Source organism: Camelus ferus, chromosome 1, assembly GCF_009834535.1.
Source record: "Camelus ferus isolate YT-003-E chromosome 1, BCGSAC_Cfer_1.0, whole genome shotgun sequence".
NCBI classification, from domain to species: Eukaryota; Metazoa; Chordata; class Mammalia; order Artiodactyla; family Camelidae; genus Camelus; species Camelus ferus.
The window spans coordinates 120,930,510-120,947,098 of NC_045696.1; the positions used below are offsets into that span (position 1 = coordinate 120,930,510).

Sequence of the window (16,589 nt, forward strand, 5' to 3'; positions counted from 1 at the left end):
CCCGTGGTCACTTCCCCCCAGAATTGGTTCCTTATGGATGAGGAACCTTGATCCTTGTGATTGGTGTTGACTAAAGAGAATACTTCTCGCCTAGTCTGTTTGGGTGCTATAGCAAAATACCATAGACTTGGTGGCTGATATATAGTGTAAATTTATTTCTCACAGTTCTGGAGGCTGGGAAGTCTAAAATCAAGGCTCTGGCAGAGTCAGTGTCTGGGGAAAGCCCACTTCCTGGTTCAGATAGCCGTCTTCTTGCTGTGTCCTCACACGGCAGAAGCTGGGAGGGAGCTCTCTGGGCTCTCTTTCATAAGGGCACTAATCCCATTCATGGGGGCTCCACCCTCATGATCTGATTGCCTCCCAAAAGCCCCACCTCCTAATGCCATCATGCTGGGTAAGGATTTTACATTTCATTTTGCTGGGGGGATGCAGACATTGTCTATAGCATCATCTTTCCTGGTGTAAGCTGCAGGTGTCCACACAGCAGGGCTGCATTGCTGGGATTGCTGCGGATTAAGGGAACCAGAGTCGCCTTCAGAGAGATGGGTCCCCTCAGGGCTCCCTGCTTTTCCCAGGGCAGCTCCAGCCCAGGTGGGTGGCCCCCCTTAGCGGGTCTAGACTTCATTCAGCTAGGGTATCTTGTGTTTTTGTATGCCTAGACTCATCTGTTCATGGTTCTTGTAAGCACCAAAATTAACATCATTTGATTTGTTCCATTTACTCTCTTTGTTTAAACTATGAAGTGTTTTAACCTATTCACACAAAAAGTTTAAAAGCAAGGCCACTGATTTTCACTTAAAATTGTTAGTGTAAAGATTGAAAAGCAAAATTAATTTCATTTAAGAGAAATGTATGAATGCACTAATATAAAGTAATTCATAAACCTGGGAGAACTTATGGTATTTGGAGTATGGCTTTAGCTAACATATATGACTTCATGTACACATGTGATAAAAAATTAGAATAATCCACTTCAAACACTTTATTTAAAAAAAAAATCCCAGTGATTTATAGATGGAAGTATTATTTCATTTTACTTGTTAAGATAAAAATCAGCTCTACCATTTTATCCTTATTCATGTACATTTACCCCAGCAGGAAGAACATTTACTCTAAAAGATTTTGAAAGAAAATTAGCAATTAAACCCAAGAGAGTTCATCTACATTATTAGACATGATGTCATGATCCTACGTGGCCCTCCTTAGTAACTATTTAGAAACCAGATCTTCTTATTTTGCTTTTAAGGCATAATGTGGCCTGACATTTCCCCCACTTTTAATGAGTTCCACTGCAGTGAACTTCCAAAATTCTAAGGAAACGTCTTCAGCTTCTACCATGTAATGACAGAGGGTCTCCTTCCCCTGCCCACTCCACCTCCATTTACTGGTGTTCTTCTAAGTAACGTCACAGGCTTTTTAAAATATGTCATTACAAAATAATTCTTATTCAACCCTGACTTTCAAATACATCTTTTGCCTTTGGAATTTTTCAGACTACTGGACAGAATGTCCCCATCGCAGGTGAGACACTAAGTCTGTGGCCCACCTGTGTTGTTATCTAGCAGCATTTTCTGCAGGTGTGGTCCATGCCCTGTTGCAAAGTCACTTAGGATGATTGCTGAAAATGCACATTCCTGGTTCCTCTGCTGATAGGGCCCAGAAAAATGCATTTTAAACAAGCAATTCAGATTATTCTGATGTGTGCAAAAATTTGAGTCCCCTGGAAGGAGCTATTAGGAACGTATTTGAAGGAGATGTGGTGTGTGAGGGAACAGCCTTTTAAGATGTCAACCCAGTGAAAAACAAGGGGCAGCCTTTTCATTTTAAAATGAAGAACTCGGGCAGAACAATTTTTCAGGCTCCTTCCAGCCCTAAAACCCTGAGATCATTTTGTCCTTGTCTATGCTCTGAACACTGCAGGCTCTTTGTGTTCAGGCTTCTGAGAAGGCGTTCCTTCCGTCTTTTAAACTGGATGTAAGCGCTTCTATTGACGACTGAAAAAAATGGATTAATTTTTTTTTAAACCAAACCCTTTTAGGGTTTAAAAGTTTTTAATAGCAATCAAAGATGGAGTTTTAGACACTGTATTTGAGTTGTTCTTCATTTCTTCAAGGTCTTGGGCCTTCAAGGGCACCCTGATATGGGCTAACTGGGTTGGGGGGAGAGAGGCGAGACCATCAATCCTCCAAATGGCACATTTTGGGTTAAGATTTTCTAAGTCTTAGAAATTAACATCAAAGCTTGTATTGCAACTTTCGAGGGGTGTTATTAGTGAAAGAAACCATCTTCTGTCAGAAATGCAGACGTTAGGCACCATTAATATTGGTTCAAAGTAAAGTCAATACTTTTTTCATTAGAGGTGCTTTAGCAATAAAAGTCATCATTAAATATTTCTCAAAGGCAAAGTCAAGGAGACAGAATGGGCCTGCAGATACTGTAATAAGAACTTCTTAAACCAAGGCGTGACATTTCATCCAAAACAGTTGATTTTTACTTGGAAGATGGCTTAGCAAAAAAGAAAGTAATAAATGCTTTTCATATTGCTGAGTAGAAATCAAACTACTTCACAAAAAATTATATTTCTTTTTTGGTTATATAAAAGCATAATTTATGTCAATCTGTGAGTGACTTAACTACCTTAATTAAATCCTAAGAAAATAATCTACAGAGTGTTTATTAAAGAACAAAGGAAATATGAAACAAATCATTTTTCTTGGAGATAAAGATGCAAAATTAAAACTGTAGGGGGAGTGACTTGAGGAGAAGACCCAGCTCTCTGATGAACTTGATCTTTCGACTTTCTGTCTTGTTGACTGAACACGTCTCTTGCTTAAAAATAAGAACTAGTACATTTCTTCTTCATATGGATCCCCCTGGGGAACAGGGGAAGTTTGTGTTCCTCCTTTTGACGTTTCACTTGGAGGCGTACTATCAAAAGTCCTGTTCATTTTTTTCCCAGTAGTCTAAATATATATTCATTTAGTCACAGGAAATCATGCACATAGTTAATATCAATGCAGGAAACAGACAAGCAGCTTCTCAACCACATGAGGGGAGAGCATGAGGAGGTGAGAGTCAGACTGACAACAGATGTGTCCGGGGAGTGGGCCCCTGCAGCGAGACGACCCCCAGGGAAGCAGCTCTGCTCACTCACAGAGAAAATAACACTGAGGCCGACGCAACTGTGTAGGAACTCACATTTCTTTAATGTAGTTTAAAAATGACCATAGGAAATGAAAAGCAGCATTACAGAGTGGGGACAATTCCTGAAAGGAATGTCATCGCAACACAGAGTTCTCCAGATGTCAGAATTACTGGGGCCAACAGTCACATTTACAAAGGCCATTGTCACAGGGGCGGCTGTGCTTACAGATGGCCTTCCTGAAGTAGGAAACGTTGGGTTGAAGCTATCCCCCTCACTGAGCCTCCTCTAAGGCAAGCTTTTCCTTTTTTCTCTTCTCTTTTTCTTCCTTCCTTCCCCTCGTCTCCCTCCCTCCTTGCATGCTTGTTCTTTCTGTCACTCCTTGTCTGAGGCTATTCAGGAAGGGGATTGCGGCAGGTAGATAATTATCTTCCTGCCACAGGAGATGTTTTATCATATTCAGAGAATCTAAATGGGATGTTGAAAGGAGAGCTTGTTTTTTTTTTCCTCTTTTTCACGTGGGAGAAAGGTTTGCCAGAGTCCTCTTGGATAGAAAGGGAAATCTAGGAGTGGAAAATATACATTTACAGCTCACCTTTCAACTGAAGGGCCGCTGTGTCCACATCACAGGATGTTGTGATGCTCTATTGTCAAAAAATGTTCTATGCAAATTCTAGAAACATTATAAAATGATAGTAGGATTCTAGGATCGTTGACTGGGATTCATAGTCAACATTATGACTCTAGGATTGAAAAGAGAGGGGATATAAAGACAGGTTTGCAGAATGAGAAGGAAAGGCAGGTCTGTTTGACAAGGAGGTAAATATTCAACTCAGTCGAACAAGCTTTGATCTCTTTGGCCCAGAAAATCCAGCAGGATTTTGAGTCTGAGTGAGAGGGCAGGCTGTTTAATATGCTGCTTTCGACCTCTCATGCCCTGTGTAGGAGGAGAGAAATGTGAGGCAAGTATTTGCACATTGCCCTGAAAGGACATAAAAATGCATTACAGGTGAGTTGGTTTGGTGACCTCACATTGTTTGATTAGAGATCATTTCTCTTTGATGTTCTCATTGCTGACCCATGCTTTTCCTTTCTGTCTCACTGTGACTGCAGAAAGGGTCTGTGGGCAGCTCAGTGTTTGACCTGAACGTGTTCGGGTTCTATAGTTACATAAAACTCTGAACATAAGGAGAGTCATTCCTAGTTTTATGTGGGTACATATAATATGTAATGTAATAAAATAAAAACAATTTCTAGGTAATATTTAGGTCATGTAATAAAAGTTAAGACCCTTTAGAAAGGTTTTGTTCTTGTGTGACACCTAAAATAAACATAGCCAGACAGTAGTTAAAGCAGTGAAAACAGAGTTTATTCAGTAACCACTGACTGGAGGGGAAGGAGCAGAGCTCCACCGCGCTGTGTGCACAAGTGACTGGTGGCTTAAAGGGACAATACTGGGGGGGGGGAGGCAAGGGCATGGTGCTGAGCAGAGTCAGGAGAGCAGAATAGTGCAGAGGGTGGGAAGGGGCTGGTCTGGCTTTGCTGACTGGCTCTCATGGAAGGGAGGCACCTACCTCTGTCTCCCCAGAGACTGGGGGACAGGGCCCCCTCTTGACGTGGGGCTAGAACAAACAGTCGTTCTCTGGCAGCCCTGAGTTTTCTCAAGCAGGCACCTTAAGGGGGACTAGGGTCATCCTACGCACATGGCCTTGAGCTGTTAGAAATTTGTTAGCGTTTGTCCAGGTCTTTATAAGCCAAAGTTGAGGCCTAGTTGAGGAGAGGACTCAGGAGGCTGGCTCGAGGTGGTCAGGGAGAGTCTGCGGTGGCAGTTACCGGGTGGCAGGGTGTCCTGGCCTTCTTACGATACACGCTGACCACTGTGGGTTAGCTCTTGTTGAGGGAGGTTGATTTTAAATTCTTAACTGAAGAGAAATACGAAAAATTACGCTACTTTGTTTCAGGGCCGAGATCTGGACTGTAAAATTCAGGAATATAAAGAAGCTGGGAAAACCTTTCCAGAGACTCAGATAACAGAATGGTTTATCCAGCTGTTGCTGGGAGTTGACTACATGCACGAAAGGTACGTTCCTTTGTTACTGAGGGACCGCATTTTTTAACAGTCATGTCTGAACTCAAAAAATGAATTTTGAGGGGGGAGGTGTAGAATTGAGAGGAACTAAGTCCAAAAGGTAAATGACTGTAGTTAAATATCTACAATCTGCTTTTCCATGAGGAAACTGCTGGGTGATTATACCTAGAGGATTTACTTAATTACCTTTTGTGTTGTTGTCCTAGAAATCAAGTTGGCCTTAAAAATAAGACAGAAACTTGTATTAAACACATTCCTCTGTGTCTGCTCCTGTCCTGTGACCCACAGGCGATTCTCAGACACCTTTAGCATGCTATGATTTTGTTATATCTTGCATCAGGCTCAGGCTGTAAATGCCCTGGCAGACTGCAGGTAAATCGTGTGGTGCCTTTGGAATGGGTCAGTGCACATTTAGCTGTGTTCACTCGCAAGATGCACTGAGTGATTGAGGCAGAAGATAATCTTTGGCCTCAGAGAGATAATTATTCAGACCAAAAGTCAGTTTTGACATGAACTAGCTGATAAAGAAGGTCAAAGTATGCTCCATGAGTTCAACTGTCTATAAATTTGCATTTATAATCTCTGCCTCAAAAATGTATTTTAAAACTTTTTACTATTTTTTCTATAGATCAAAAGTAAGAAGTTTTTCTCTCCCCCCCCCCCCCCCCCAAAAAAAGGAGCCAGGATGGGGGAGAGTATAGCTCAAGAGGCAGAGCATGTGCTTGGCATGCACAAGGTCCTGGGTTCAATCCCCAGTACCTCCTCTAAAAATAAATAATAAACCTAATTACCCTCCCCCCCCAAAAAAACAAACAAAAAAGTAAGAAGTTTTAGATGTGAAATGTTTTATAGACCCATAAAATGACTGAATGCATTTGAAAAGATGAGCGTGCCTAGACAAGTAAAAGTAGATACCATGAGGGGTCCACGTCAGCTGTCAACTCAGGAGCAGGGGGAGCACATGGGAACATCTTCTTGAACAAAAGTGGAAATTTGTAGGGTACACCAAGGTCTGGCTATCCGTGGATATCAAGTAGCTTAAATGTGTCATCTGTGCTCTCTGATGGTGTAAAAGGTAATCTGATTATTCTGTGCTTTGCTGTGTATCTTCTGAAACACTTGCTTGTTGAGACGGATAGTCACTGACTTCCTGACAGCTCATAACAATCTTTTGAATGGTGTCAAACTATCCTAGGAGACAATGATTAAAGAATGCCAGGTAATCTTTTAATAAACTGCCCAGAGCTGCAGAATGTAAGACTTCTGTGTACTTACAGTTCTATTGGTATTTCTTGTATTTTCTCTACTATTTCTTGGCATATTTGTTAGCTTAGACTAAGGAAAACAACACAGATAAAGATGCCAACTTTGATGTTCAGTGTGCAGAATATAAAATTGAAATCTGGTTGATTAGGAACCCAAATACTTTTTAATACATTTGGGTCTGCTTAGTAATAGTTAAAATAAATGAGTTTAAAATAATCCTTCAAAGAGAGGATTAAATTTGTTTTGACTCCTTCAACATTCTAAGAAAGTCATTAAATAGGGCTCAGTGGTGGGTATTTGTGGTTCTGTGGATCTGAAATACCATCCTTTGTGCTTCAGATAACAAGTGATGCTGCTTCTTATTCATTATGTGATTGTAACCAGTTGTTATAAAGTTCTTCTCTATAGACAGAGAAACTTCAACTTTAAGTTTATTCATTCCCTTATTAAATAGTGGTAAGTTTAAAATAAAGCCTAACCTGGAAGAGCTGTTAGTAAACTTGCAGAGATAAAACATGTCCCCAGATATCTGTACACCATGCAGCGTGGTTGATAACACAGGGTTCAGAGTCTCTGCTCGGCGTGTATCATGGCCTTGGACGGTCTGCTTAACCTCTCTCAGCCTTGCTCCCTCATCTCTAGAGCAGGGAAAATAATAGCACTGTCTGCTTGCTTCATGGGGCTGTAGGGAATATGGATTGAGATATTACACACTTTAAAATTTGCAAACTGTCAAGTCCTATTTAAGTGTTGTTGTTTGTGGTTATAATTCGATGCAGAATGAGGAGGGCCTAGCCACCAGAAAAACTGAAAAAAATCTCTGACAGTAACAAGTCTTGGCAGGGAGGTGGCGGTACTGGAATTCTCTCACTCTGCTGTTAGCACGTGAATTGGTGTAACTACTTGGAAAACATGCTTGATAGTACCTCAAATCGCTTATGACCCAGTAATTCTGCTCCTGAGATGAAACATGAGTACCTACGTTCAACAAAAGGCATGTTCACAAATGTCCACAGAGGCCTTATCTGTACTAGCTGAAACCCTGAAAAATGTCCATTTCCAGCAGAATGGTTAAATAAATTGCAGTATAGTCACAGTCGGGCACTGCTCTGCAGTGAAGAATAGTGCACAACTGATAAGTGTGATCTGAGGCATCTCAGGGATCAGATTTGGGTAACAGGTGCCAGGCACAGAAGAGTGTGTGTTCTGTGACTCCATCTATATGACATTCAAAGACAGGCGAACCGGACGTGTGGTCGGTGAGTCAGAACAGAGGTTACATTTGAAAGGGAGTTTTGACTGAAGGGGAACAAAACACCTGGGATGCTGGGGGTGTTCTGCCTCTTGATCTAGGCAGAGGGTTACAAGTGTGATGCGTTTTGTAAATGTTCACCAAGCTTCAGATTCATGCACTTTAATGTAAATTGTTCTCTAATGTAACGTGAGTGTTCAGAGTGCTCTAGGAGATCCTAAGAGGGGTGTTTTTATTTGGGAGAATCAATGACGAAGTCTTGGAAGAAGTGACATTTGACCCACGGTGGGCTTTGACTATGGTGAGAGATGGGTCAGAACTTGCCAGGCAGAGGGAACAGAGTGAGCAAAGGCACAGGGCTGAGGAAACGTGGCTCTTTTAGGGGGAATGAAGAGTTCCATCGGAAATGCTGGTGGAGTAACGAGTGGGGCTGTGAGTAGACGTAGGTTAGATCAGGCTGCAGGGGCTTTATTTTGTAGCACAGACATTGATACCATGAAGTGGAGCTGTAATGTGACCGGAGCTGCAGGAAGATTAGCTGACAAATCACAGAGGAGAGAGAGGGCAACTTGGGCTATCCGTCTGGAACCTTTCATAATATCCGCGCGTGAGTAAGACCTGAGCCAAGGTGGCCGCCATGGGCGGCACATGGATGGATGAGCATGAACCTGACAAGTTGAAATGAACAGGCTTGAAATTGAGTGGTTATGTGTGAGGTGCGGGAGGGGCAGGTCAGAGGTGGACCTGTTTGTCACCGGAAGGTGAGCAGGGGGTTAATTGTAAATATGCTGCATCAGCGGGGATGGTGGGTGCCAGGTGGGGATGTGGGGAGAAAAGGAGGTTAGAAGTGAGGGCCTAGATCTTGGGGAGACAAAAGCTTGTCTTTGTTCAGATTCTTCCAGTGTCGGAACCTGAAACAAAGACAGGTACAAGGCATTTCTCTCAGGTGGTACCCAGAAATAGGAGTTGAGGGGGGTGGATGGGGGAAGGGGGGCATGTGGGCATCTGGGTGGGGGGTGCACCGGCAGCCTTCCTTCTCCTGTGCATGTTGAGGTTTGGGTTCCTCTTTCAGGGCTTTTTCAAAAATTCTGGCCCACCCAGAACATTTGTTTTCTAACACTATCCTGAATCTCCGCTTGAAAAATTTCTCACATTCCTGGGAATCTGGGCTGGGGTCAGAGGCAGGTGTCTCCATCTTGATCCAATCTCCAGAATAGTTTTCAAGTAGAGAAATGCTCTATATTATTCCTGATCACAAAAACATCACCTACTTTTCACTTCTGTTATTGTCAAGATTTAATTTCTATAGTTCTAAGATAGGTTTTTTCAGAGAATACAGTTATTTATCTTAATTATCTGTTTTTATAACAGTTTAAATCCAAAAGAATGAGTCTGTTAGCATATGGCATAGACACTTAGAAGTAATGATGTAACGAGCCAAGAGTCCTCACAGTTGACTGACAGCTACCTTGAGAATGTGACGCCAAACCTCATTCCTGCTGAGGGAAGCCGTGCTGTGTGGACAGAAGGCAGTCCCGCCTTGTGCACTGGCCCCTGCAGGTCGGCTCTCCCGTCTGCCCCGTTCCTCTGGCCACTCTGCTTTCTCACAGCCGAGGGAGGGACAAACAGAAACACCCATGGTTCTCAAAGGTTCTGCTCAGAGCTGACAGTCACCCGGTCTGTCCCCATGCCTTTGACCCGAGCAAGTCTCATGACCAAACCCAGGGTCACAGTGGGGGTGCCTGCTCCTCTCAAAGGGACTGCTCACTTCCAGGCACAAGAGGTGCGAATATCTGGGGACAAGGGCGTGTCCTTCCACAACGGTTCCTCCACTGTCAGCCTAGTCTTTCAGACTAGAGTCTGAAGTAGAAATAAAAATAGATCTAGCTGCAAAGCCCTGTCCCCGCCTTCTCCTCTTGTGGTCTATAGTACGTATGACAGTGTGTTTTTAAATGACATGGACTGTCTACAAATGAGTTAGGAAGATTACTTTGGAATGATTTACGTGAAGAGGTTAGATTTGACTCCTCTGTTGCAGATGCCTTGCAAATTCTTTTAATGCATGTGGTGGTCAGTTGTATGTGTCAGTCTGACTAGGCCATGAGGTTCCCAGTTTAAACACCGCTCCTGGGTGTGGCTGTGAGGCTGTTTCCAGGTGAGGGCAGCACTGGAGCCAGAGGCCTCTGTCAAGTGGGCGCCCTCTCCAGCCCCTGAGGGCCTGAACAGGACAAAAGGCAGAGGCCGGAGCAGGTGCCCCTCTCCTGCCTCCCTGCTGAGCTGGGACAGCTTGCCTGTCTTCTCCTACCCTTGGACTGAGAGACAGACCGCAGACCCACTGGTCTCAGGCCTTCAGACCAGGACCGAACTAGACCCCCAGCTGTCCTGGGCCTTCGGCTGCAGATGGCAGACCTGGGGACTCCTCAGCGTCCAGAACTGCGGGGGCCAGTTACTTATAATGCAGCTCATCTGCGTCTGCTTCTGCCTCTGCCTCTGCCTGTCTCTCCCTGGGTCCTGTTTCTCTGGAGAACCCTGACTCATGCAGCAGAGCAGATAAAGAAGACCCTGGAAAAGCTAAGAAAAACGAGGTCACAGAAGAAATGATTTTGTTTACACCCTTGAAGCTTTCCTGTGCTTATTTTAATTTGGTTTATTTATACATTTGTCATATTCTCAATCTATGGCATATGGCATAAACACTTATAAATTATGAGGCAAAAGCTGAGCATATTCACAGTTCACGAGCAGCTATCTTGAGAATGTGACACAGAGACCCCTCCCGCCCCGCGGGCCTGGACGTCTGGGCTGCGGGCAGATCAAGCTGTCCAAGGCACTGGTGCTGAGGCTGGTTCCCAGCCCCCGCCAGGCTGCGTACCGTGGCCGGCCGGCCGGCCGGCCCGGCCCGAGGGGCTTCTCTTTGGTCCAGGGAGAAGGCTCATCTCTGAAACATCGTCTTCTCTGGGTGCCACCGGAGAACTGGGCATAAGGAGCTGCCTGGGGACAGAGACAAGGTCTTATTCCTCCTTTCGTCCCAGTGCAGACACAGAAGCCCCAAAATAGAAAAAGTGCCTGCCCCCCATCTCATTTCCGCTGAAGGGGTTCTGCCCTGTTAGTCTAGGTTTTTAAGATAAAGCGCAGAGCAGCCTCCGCTCCTTTGTGGTCTTGAGGCCTCGCTGACTTTGGTGCTCTCACGGTGGAGGGCACTTTCTCACAGGGCGCTTTCCCAAGGCAACTGCTTGGTCACGGAGTGGCCTGCACGTCTCCCCAGCCAGCTCGGGAGGCACTGTGTCAGATGGCTGGATGTTCCCCGAGGGGTGGCATGTGGAATTCACCTTCAGCATAATGAGGCTGCCGGGGAAAGGCCCTCTCTGGGAATCCGGGCCAGGAAACATGGTGGGTGAGCCGTGCGGCCTCAGGTCTGAAGATGGAAAAGCAGATAGAAGCTGCAGTGTCCGTGCTGTTAGGGGCCCTGCTTTCTCCTGGATCCCACTTCTTGAGGATGTCTGCGGTCACTCTTCTCAAGGAGACCCCACTCCAGTGCCCAGTGTCGGCCATCCCTACACTGCAGCTACAACTCAGAAGGCTCAGCATGGCCTGAGGGCCAGGACACCGAAGGGAAGCTAGGCCGGGGCCTCAGAATCCAGGATGGAGGCCACACAGTGGAGACCAGCAGCAGGCTGCTGAGGTTCAGAACGTTTTCCAATAAGGGCCTGAGGGGAAATGATGGTTAGACTGTCCTTACCGTCTCCACTGCCTTGCCTTGGGCTCAGGGCCGAGAAACACCTGCTGTGGCTGCCTCCATGGATCTTACTCTGCTCTGGTCCTGGGGGCAGAGAACAGAGCATGGCCCGATAGGATGATGAGGTCAAGGGCTGGCCCACCGCTGTCATCCGGTCTTAATCAGGCACCGGGTCCCCTGGGCTTCACGACACAAGTGAGAGGGGCGTGGAGGGAGAGCTGCATGAGCTTTTGAGAAGGAAGACTTTGTATCAGCTGTCTGTATTGCTAGTCACCTTGTTATTTCTTGGATCTGACTTTTCTGCACTTCAAAGGAGAGGATATTAACCAGGTATAAAACCAGGCTTTCTTTTGGGAGCCCTTTTAGCTTACTATAACCACAAAGTCAATCAATTATACCTTAGAAAATCTACCAAGTAGCTTGATAGCTGGTCTGTTGCATAGAATACCTTGTTCTGCTACCACAGTGCCAGCCAGTTACCCTCGTAACTGCTTTCTAACGTACTGTTTGCCTTACTCTTAAACTACCTAGTGGTGACTTACTTACATATGTACATACGTGGGGCTGCTGATGTATTAGTACGCACAACTCACCTGCACTTGCCTAGGCTCAGTGTCATCAGGTAGGTTTGTCGTAAGTGTTTTGCCTGTTCCAGGTTCTGGTACCTGGCCTCTGGCAGGTTCCCTAGCTCATCACTCCAAATTCTAAACCCTTAGGCTCTCTGACTCCCAGGGTACAAGAAGCTGAAAGAGACCTGGTACCATCTCCTTGGATCTAGAATCAACAGCTCTAAGGCTCCAGCCTAACATCAGCCTAAGATGTTTGTAACTGCAAGTTGCAGAAGCAGCTTAAACAATATAGAAAATTTCTTCTCTCACCTAAAAAGAGGTGTCCAAGGAAGTGGTTCTAGAGTTGGCTAACTCTAGTGGCACAGTGATACCCTCAGGGGTTCTTTCTGCCTCTTTGGCCCTCCATTCCCTGCATGGTTGGGTTTTGGAAGAGGGCTTGTCCTCTTGTGTTACAACATTACCACGATGGTGCGACATTACCATGAGTCACTCTCATACGACAGTAACCAACAGCCAGGAAAGGTCAAAGGGGCATATGTCACCCTCTTATCTTTTATACAAGTAGGGAAATAATTCCTACCCACTTGTAGAAGATTTCTCTTTTGTCTTATTGGTGTTTGGGGTGGGGAGGGTATAGCTCAAGTGGTAAAGCACATGCTTAGCACGCACAAGGTACTAGGTTCAATCCCCAGTACCTCCTCTAAAATAAATAAATTAAATGTAAAGGTCTACTTTACAAAAGATAATTTAAAATGTCTCATTAGTGTTAGAAATAATTTCCAAACCTTAGAAAAGGCAAAAGAAATTACTAGGTACTCTTTCAAGTACAGCACTGGACTGAACTGTCTACTGTCTGGGCTATTTTATAACCCTGTAGAAGAAAAGGTTATCTTGAATATTTTTGTCCAGTAGAGATGCAAATAATTTCTGGTCAGTGGAACAGAGAACTCTGGTGATGTGATTTACAGCCTGTTGGACATTAACCAGTTTTGTATCAACCCAGCAGTCATATCCTTCTATAAATAATCCAGCTTCTCAAAGGCTCTTTGACTCTGTTGTAACATCTTTTTAGATCCCTCATCAATTAATGAGTTGGAAAAAATCTTCGACATGTTTATTTTGTATTTGCATGATATTCATGATTTTATTTTTTTGAAAATTATACTTTAACATTGGCTAGAATTTTGTAACACCACATTATCTAAACCACTCTCCCCAGAGGGAGAAGGAATCACCTCAATTAATTTCTAACACCCTCCTCCACATTCACTCCCTAGCCCCTGCCCACTGTGCTCACCTCCCAGGGCCGGGGAGGGCCCAGCCTCCCCAGGCTCATGCGGTTCTGGCGGCAGGGGAAGAACGGGACGATTGCTGGGCAGGTGCTCGACACTTCCTGCCACAACAGGGCCCAGCGTGGACGTGGAGGAGGCCACATTTCATTTAACCCTCTTTGTGGAATGTAACTGTTTCTTCTCAAACCACCAAGTAGTCAAAACATACTCACGCTTAGCCCAGCTCTAGATACTGTGGGAATACAAAAAGGCGGGAGAGAAAATGTATTAAGCGTGAAGTTTCTGTAGTTAGACATGTGGGAATAGTGGTTTGTAGAGTCAGGCAGACCTCAGTCTGTGCTCATCATCTCGCCTTTCTGAGCCTGACTTCCTCCCCCAACAGCGGGCACAGTGGCGTACACAGTGGCGCTGGGGTGACCTGCCTGGTGAGGGGCCTAGACTGTGCTGTCCTCTCCTCTTCACACGTGACAGCACACCACCTCCCTTCACCTCCCCCCCCCCCAAGGGCTTAAGGTGGAGAGGGAAGCCCCACCACCCTCCCAGGCTTTCCCTGTGCTGCGGCTCTCACTCCACAGGGCTTCTCCCTGGCCCTCCTCCTTAAAGGCTGCAGCTGCAGCTTTGCGCTGGATAACTTATTTTTAAAACTGGTATTTCTGGTGATAACTAATTTTGTGGATATGTGCCCGAGAGTCATCACTTGTCAGGAATGAAGTTTCCTTTTGACCTGGTGCGTGTCTGTATTGGTAACCATTTATAATCATGGATAATTCTTTAAACAGAGGTGCTGGCTGGGTTCCCTTCTGCCTATATTATAATTACCTGTGTGCTTTTCTCTTCTCCCTCCACCCCAATTGTAAGCATTTTTGGATACGTGGCCCTGTCTTAGGAATCTTTATATTGCTCACATTTTGTAGCACAGCACATAGGGTGTCATTGGCACTCCACTGTTTTTCTGGACTCATGAATGCATCTGACTAGACGGTGTTCGCCTTTGTGCCAAGGATAGTGTTTTTCAAATCAACAGACACGTACTGAGTATCTACCATGATTAAAGAAGTGATGGATGAAGGGTGTTACAGACTTGGCCTGAGTTTTTGCTGAGGCTGCTGGGTAATATCTTGCAGCCTCCAGTAGACTGTATGTAGGATTTTAGAGCCTATTCCGGAAGCAGTGCAGGACCGTGGAAGTTGTAAGTTGAGAATTCAAGAGCAGATTTTCATTTTATAAAACCTCATCCCTGTTGCCAGCCTAAGTCTCCAGAGGGGGCTCTCCTGTTCAGGCCTGGCGATTAGATACACCATAGTAATCTCTGCCTGGTATGAGTTGTTAGCAATACCTTTTGTGAAGTCAGGGAGTTATATAGACCATTTTAGAAAGATGTCAATCAAAAATAGCTTGAAAAGCTCTGGCACATGAAAACCCGAGGATTCAATCAAGTTCAACCTGCCAGTTTTATTAAATGTTTATAGTGCTACAGGGACACTGCAGACAAGTAAGATGTGAACCGTGTAGAGCTTATAACTTAGCACTAATGTGGTGACTGGGCATCTGGGGAACATGGTGTCAAGAGAATGGAAGGGTGGGCGGCATATCTGCCTTGCTGGAGGTGGTAGGGTGGGTAGGAATTAGGAGATGGTGATAGAGAGGGTCCTTTTCTAAGCGAGGGTCCTTTTCTAAGCGAGGGTCCTTTTCCTAGAAGCGTGAGCTCCTAGGAAACAGGCTGGGGCAAGGATTCCCTGGGGTGTAGACGCAGGGTGATGAAGCACCATGAAGTGTGTCATCATCACAGAGAGCCGGGGAGAGACACAGCATGTGGCTTGGCCCATAGGCACATGGCAGCAGGCCATGGAGGGAGAGGAGGGGACTTATCTGCCTCTTGTCTCTCACTGCTTCACCCCAAGGACCTAACTCCCCTGCAGCTTCAGGATGTGCAAGCGGTCACTTGGACTGCTAGATTCCACGTCTTCTAGTGTGGTGTCTCATCCTAGACCAGATGTGGCAAGACCCAGAGGGCCTGGCGTTCCCAGGCGGGTGACTGATTGCTCTCCAGGGTCAGAGCGGGACAGAGTTTTGGAAGGAGGGAGATAGTCAGGGACTCCATGGAGGTCCATGAGGTTTGTATCCAGTGAAGTCCTGAGGGACAGATAGGACTCTGAGAGGCAGGGACACTGAGGAAGGAATAGTCATGCTGCATTTAAGTTAACATGAGCGCCACATTGGCTACCACAGAGGTGTGACAATTTCTTGGCCCAGATTTTCTTGGCTTGTAATTATTCTCGAGATCTTTTCCTTTTAAAAGGTATTCCAAATATATAACTGTTTATGCCTTTGTTAGGTTTTTTCATATGAATACATTAACCAACTGGGAAAAAAATTCTTCCATCAGGTCATTTCTTACAGATGTGTGAATAGGTGGAAGAGGAGGCTGGCCAGAGAGGAGTCCAAGTGCTGGGCTGTCCGTGGTTCAGCCAGCAGTAGGGGCAAGAGGGGGTCTAGATCGGGGGGCAGGGGTGGAAGAGTGAGGGGCAGGACCGTGGGGGTTAAACCACTCCCAGTAGTTCGGGCCTGTTCCCTGGGAGGTCGTCTGTATAACTCAGAAGCTCTCGTGTTCATTTTTCCTCATTCCTCTTTGCTTGGTAGCCTGGCACAGCCTTTCCTTCCTGATGTATCGGTGGTGACAGTAGCAATAGCAGCGTGAGCAGTAACAGTCACCACTTGGTGGTGTTACAACCATGGCGCAGTCACACCCCTGCTCTAATGTCACTTTCCCCAAGGCTTTCGCTGATCCCCGTAGCATCTCCCACCCTGGGTGTCTCTCGCCTCTTGTCTGCTTTCTTGTTTTGATGGTGTTCACTGTGAGCTGACGTCATATATCATATCTCATATCTCATTTAGTTATTTTCTGCCCATTTACCTTATCAGAACCAAGTGTCATGAGCACAGAGAGTTTACCTGTCTTGATCAGTCATTGCCGGGACCTGGTACTGCTCTAAGCACCTTCATTGGACTCTCATTTCACTGAGGCCAGAGTATATGTGGGCTGCACTGTGCTGACCCTTTGAAATCTGCTGAAACTTGGCTGTTTGAATTTGTTCATGTTCAGTTTTTGAAAGCGTTCCACGTGTGCCTAAAAGAGCATGCATTTTTATGCAATATTTAAGTTTATGTGCATTAGCCCATGTTAATTATATTTTTCAAATTTATAATTGTGTTCCCAAAATCCATGTACTTATTATTTTTCTT

At 45.3% G+C, this 16,589-nt stretch overlaps 1 protein-coding gene across 1 annotated transcript in view; it reads left to right on the forward strand.

Annotated features, from left to right (window-relative positions):
- The window catches only part of NEK11 (NIMA related kinase 11), a 203,285-nt gene that overhangs the window by 56,061 nt on the left and 130,635 nt on the right, over positions 1 to 16,589 (forward strand). Inside the window, 1 exon segment of the mRNA XM_032489468.1 lies at positions 5,104 to 5,222. Within this exon segment, the coding sequence (XP_032345359.1) occupies positions 5,104 to 5,222 (119 nt within the window).